At 37.6% G+C, this 5,906-nt stretch overlaps 1 protein-coding gene across 1 annotated transcript; it reads left to right on the forward strand.

Moving 5' to 3' along the window:
• Positions 1–3,785: 3,785 nt before the first annotated feature.
• On the forward strand, positions 3,786–5,906 carry LOC122670544 (xylan glycosyltransferase MUCI21-like). The gene is made up of 3 exons (XM_043867469.1): positions 3,786–4,114; positions 4,203–4,274; positions 4,420–5,906. Exons 1-3 carry the CDS (start codon positions 3,892–3,894, stop codon positions 5,721–5,723), a joined length of 1,599 nt encoding a protein of 532 aa, XP_043723404.1. The 5' UTR covers positions 3,786–3,891; the 3' UTR covers positions 5,724–5,906.

Genomic DNA, 5,906 nt, shown 5'->3' on the forward strand with positions numbered 1-5,906 from the left:
CACGGTGATCGAGTGAGCTTTTCTTGAGTTCTCTGTTGCTTCTGATGATAACTATGCAACAACATCTACATCTTATAGTATATGTGTTGTCGTTCTCAATTGGATATTTCCACCGATCGGTTATCATGAGGTCAATCGTGATGCAACATTGAGAAATAGAAGTTAAAAGAGGGGGGGTCCAGGTTTCATTTTCAGAGATAGGGGCTATCAGGTGAAGGCAATCTTGGCTCCACACCATTTTAGATCGATAGTTCAAGGTGAATCTATTGCAATTTGTTGTGCTCTTATAAAAGCTATGGCTGTTGGTTTCACTAAACTTTAGGTGGAATCAGATTGCTGATCGGATGTATCCATGACCAAAACCAAATTCTACTCTAGAAATTTTCTAACATTATTTTAGATATTATGAGACTATCTTTTTTTTTTGATTTCATATCATTTCCATAGAGATGAAAGAGAGAGAGACAAAACCGCCGCTTACCCAAATAATATTTATAAATTTTTTTTTTTGAGTGATCTAAACCGCCTTTTATTCTTATAAATCTTACAGCCAGTTAGAATTTCTCTGTTGCTGAATTTTTATAATAAAATTTTTTCGTTTTTGATAATTTTTTTTTTTTTAATGTTTGAACAACCTTAATTTTCCTTCCCTTTAATTCTCCTTACAACAAAATAAAGCCTTAAAGAGTGAAGGATGAAGGATGAGAAAGTAACGGTCTGTTTTATCCATATAAAAGAAAAGGTAACGGTTTTCTTTGGTCATAGAGGTGGGTGACCCATAATGTCGCGATCAGAAGGGCCCACTTGTGACTTTGTGTAAGAAAAGATTGGAAACGAATTGTCTTAATCTCTTTCTTATTTTAACCCAAAAAAAAATTCTCTTTCTTAAGGAGTCGTTTTCATGGAAATGAGAATGTGACATTTATCCTATGAGTCCGTGACCCATCAATCCCTCTCTCCCTCTCTGCAACTTCCAGATGATTTCGCTATTGGTGTTGGACTTTAGATCCGCTCTCTCTCTTTTTCATTTGAACTTGTCTTCTTGTTCCTAACGATGAAGTCAGATTCCCATCACTATATGCCAAAACATGTTTATGTTGCCTTCCATGCTTTCTTTGATTGCTCTTGTTTCTATTTATTATCAAGTCCAAGTTCTTTCTTGATCTGCAAATAACCCCACAAGGAGAAAGGGGAAAAGGAATTTTTTTGAGTACTCTACAAAAGTAATTAAACCTCAGTAATTGTATAACCTCATTAATTGTATTGCACATGATTTAGTAAGGGTAATTATGTAAATGATTCTTTGTAAACACTAGTTATCTTGCACATTGGGTTTAATTATGATTTCTTAAAGTGATTCTTCCTAATGAGCATTTTTTTATTCTTTAAAAGTTATACCTCTAGTTTCTACTCGAAAAAAAGTTCTACCTTTTTGTAAGCAAATATTTATTTTACATATTTCCGGTAAAAATGCAAAAATGATCCTCATGGATATAAACAATGGAAAAAAGAGAGGCACGTGGGTGGTAAAATATCGAAATGATATGGCCCCAACTTGCCCTTTTAAGGTTCTTTAAATTTTAGTAACCATGTTTCAATCCTTGAAGACCCCTATCCCACTCCCAGGGATTGAGTTCATGGTAGTGGATCGGGTATCCTCTGATACCAAAATCGATACTGACATCGATAAGTATCGACCATATCCCCCCCCCCCTCTTCAAAAAAATTGTGTAGCACCAAACCAATATTGGCCAATATCGATATCGATTGCAATTGGTACTGATATGAATCAACTGATTCGATACTGAGTCCTAAAGCCATGCTTTGTCCTTGTGGATTCTAGACAAAAATGAGAGTAAAAGAATGAAACATCCAAAATGAGATTAGATTATTTGACCTGATAGATAAAATCTTTGTGTGTGGGTCCTTAACCCCACCTTAATTTGTGCTTTATAAACTGGTGGAGACAGAGATCCATCCATTAAACCGACCACCCTACTAAAAGCAAAAGTAAAAAGGGGGAAAACACAATTAAAATAAGTGAAGACCTCTCCTTGAAAAAATTCTCAAAAGTGTATGAGAAGATTCAAATTCCTGACCAGAGGGCAGAGACACGTGCATAATCCCATTGTATGGGCTTTGGGCCTGTGAGACTTATTACCCAATACCCATCCAATATTTGATCCAACTAACTGATCAACAACTATTGGGCCCCATTAAAAGTCTTCTTCCTTCCTCCCTTCCTCCCTTCCTCCCTTCCTTTAATCAGCCTCTCTTGTTTAATTTGAGACCCGTTTGGATTATTGAATGTTTTTTTGACTTATTCGATTTTAAAAAAAAATAATTCAGTGGCTCTGTTCCTGGGTGCTGACGCCGCCATTGATGGGTTCGATGCCTTAGTTTACTTCATCAAGATAGAGTTATTTATTTATTTATTTTGGCTCTCGAAACCCAATAAAAAACACACGAGATTTTAGATTCCTCTTTTCTTGTCCAAACCAAACAGTACTCCTACAGCTACCCTGACCCGATCCATCAAACCATTTGGCTTTTTTGTTTATCTTTAGTCCACAATTTTCTTTCTCATAAAAGCATTTTTTAAGAAAAACTTTTAAAATCTAATTTTCTGAGTGTGTAGCTAGCTACCCATCAGGGTTCTAGTTATCGTTATCGTATCGGTCATATCAAACGATATATATATTAGTATAGCCAGAAACCTATGTCGATACATGTATCAATATCGAAAAATAATTCTTTGGTCTTAGTTTGGCCTATCACTGATATAGTATCGGACAAATATCGATATTAGCCACGATCGATGTTGATATGGATCGGCGGATACGGCCAATCCTTCCTGATACCTAAAATCATGTGTTCAAAGGTAGGATTGGATTCTAATGCTCTCTAACTTCAAGTATGATTCTAAAAATTCATTAGAATCCAAGAATATATGAAGTAAGAGCCAATCCAAACATACCCTTAGAAATCAGAACGGTAACCTGGCCAAATTCCTTTCTTTAGTCATTTAAGTGGTCTGAGAAGACATTAAAATATAGATAAAAGCAGTCAGGTTTGAGGGGTATTTTATAGGACATGATTTGTGCGTATGGGCAGTCGGGTTTGAATAGAATCCAAAATTCTGAAAATAACTACTGGAGAAGACAGCAGCTGGGTTTGTAGTATATGATTTACTATTTTTGTAGATAAGCTTTTGCTCTTCCCCTTGAACAGTTTCTTAATAGAAGTATTAATGTAAATTAAGGATTTTAATGAGTTTGGGATGTTCAAGTTTGAAGTTCCCATCACCCTTTCCATCCTAAACACGCATTTTGACATTGTTGATAAGATTAAAAAGCTCAGGAAAAAATTAGTTTCTTATTTGATTGAAAATATTAAAGAAATGGATTTTGGAGTGTTGGGCTGTTTAAGACTGGAGTCTCCATCTTTGTTTTCCTCTTAAACACGCATTTGACTGTGAACAGGACATCACACCTTACCATACCCAGTAGTTTAAAGCCTTCCCTTCTTGCGTCTCTGTGCAGGACACCACACCACAGCACACACCCAGTAGTTTAAAGCCTCCCTTCTTGTCTGTTTCCTTCTATTAGACTCTCAAAGCCTACCCTGAATAGAAGAACAACAGAGGAGGAGAAGAAACAGCTCAGAAGTTTGAACACCACACCCAGTATTTTAAAGCTTCCCCTTCTTTCTTTTCTGTTTCCTCCTTCAATACCCAAATCCTAGCCTAAATAGAAGAACAACGGAGGAGGAGAAGAAGAAGAAGAAGAAACAGCTCAGAAGTTAGAACCAACAAGTAAATCAACAGCTTTAGTTATTTATCTTCTTCTGGGTAGTAAGTTTCAAAAGAGGAAAAGGAGTACAGAGGAAGAAATGGGGCAACATCAACGTTACCAACAGCCTAGACAGGTTGAAGAAGATGGAGAAGATGGCAGAGAATACTCTCCAACCCTTGTTATAGATTGGGGAACAAATGGTTTTTACAAGAGAACAAAGCGCAAGCTACTCCCTCTGCTCTTCCTCTTCTCATTTGTGTCTTGCAGCTTAATCTTGGTTCCTCAGCTCTTCAGCTATTCTGAAACTCTTTCCTTCCTTCGTAAGTTTTTCCTCTTCTCTTTGACCTCTTTTTCAGCTTTTCCCTTTGATGGGTTTGTCTTTATTAAAGGTTCTCCCTCTTTAATCAGATTCTTTCCAGCTGGGAAACGATGGACCTATTACTGATAAGAAAGCTGGAGTCCCTTCTTCAACCTCTAATGGTATGAACCTTAACCTTCCTTTCTGTTCTGCAACTTTTTTTTTTGTGTGTGTGTGTGTGTGTGTGATTCTTATCTGATCAAAATTATTTCCCAATCTGAAATTGATTGGATTAACCGATTTTTCATTACTGGGTATGAATTGCAGAGCCCCTTCTGTGCGATAGGAGAGCATTCCGCTATGATACATGTTTCATGAAAGGAGATATAAGGATTCTACCTGCATCTTCTTCTATTATCAACTACCTTCCATATGGCAATCATAATGAAAAAGCACCATTCTTCAACGAAGATGTTGGATTAGGAGAAGTCGAAGAAGAGGAACTACAGCACGAGATCATTAAACCTTATACCCGCAAATGGGAAACGAGCGTCATGAACACCATTCGTGATGTTGAGCTTATTGTGAAGAAATATCAGCTTACCCCTCGCCATGAATGCGATGTTCGACACTCTGTTCCTGCTGTTGTCTTCTCTACAGGTGGGTACACTGGTAATGTCTACCATGAATTCAATGATGGACTAATCCCTCTCTACATCACCACTCAACACCTCAAGAAGAAATTTGTGATTGTTGTGGCCGAATACCATAGTTGGTGGTATACTAAATATGGAGATATCCTCTCCCATCTCACCGATTATCCCCCACTCGATTTATATGGAGACTCGAGAACCCATTGTTTCCCTGAAGCCATTGTTGGTCTCAAAATCCATGATGAGCTCACTGTGAATTCTTCCTTTATGCCGGAGCATGAGAGTGTCCAAGATTTCCGCAATATTATGGACAAGGCATATTGGCCTCGGATAAAGGGAATAATTGAAGAGGAGGAGAAAGAAAGATTGGCTTTATCGTCATTATCATTACCATTGTCATTAGAAGAAGAAATTCAAGGACCAAAGAAATGGAAGCCAAAACTAGTTATCATATCTAGAAATGGATCGAGATCGATATCCAATGAAGCTGAAATGGTGAAATTAGCAGAAGAAATTGGTTTCCAAGTTGAAATCTTGAAGCCAGATTCTTCAACAGAGCTGGCAAAGATTTATCAGGTTCTTAATTCTAGTGATGCCATGATTGGTGTCCATGGTGCTGCCATGACACATCTCCTGTTTATGAGGCCTGGAACTGTATTCATCCAAGTTATCCCACTTGGCACTGACTGGGCTGCTCTTACTTACTATGGTGAACCTGCAATGAAGCTTGGCCTCAAGTATGTTGGCTATAAAATACTTCCACAGGAGAGTTCCTTGTATGGAGAGTATGATAAAAATGATGCTGTCCTTACAGATCCTGATAGTGTGAATGCCAAAGGTTGGCAATTCACAAAGAAGATCTATCTTGAAGGCCAGAAGATTCAGCTGAATCTCAAAAGATTCCGCAAGCGATTGGATCGTACCTATGAACACACCATTGCCCAGAGAACTCGGATGCACCGACGGAATTCACAGTGATCTTCAATGGTTCCAGTCTTTCCTTACTCTGGTCTTTCTCCACCCATTACTTAATTGTTTGACATTCCTGTTCCATTGAATTTCATATGTTCAATACAAGAAGATTGTAAAGCTTTTGTATGTAGTGATAAGTTTCTTCTGTCTGTTCTTCTGTACACCTGTACAATGTACATAATAAAGAAG

The sequence above is a fragment of the Telopea speciosissima genome, chromosome 8, assembly GCF_018873765.1.
Source record: "Telopea speciosissima isolate NSW1024214 ecotype Mountain lineage chromosome 8, Tspe_v1, whole genome shotgun sequence".
Taxonomy (NCBI): Eukaryota; Viridiplantae; Streptophyta; class Magnoliopsida; order Proteales; family Proteaceae; genus Telopea; species Telopea speciosissima.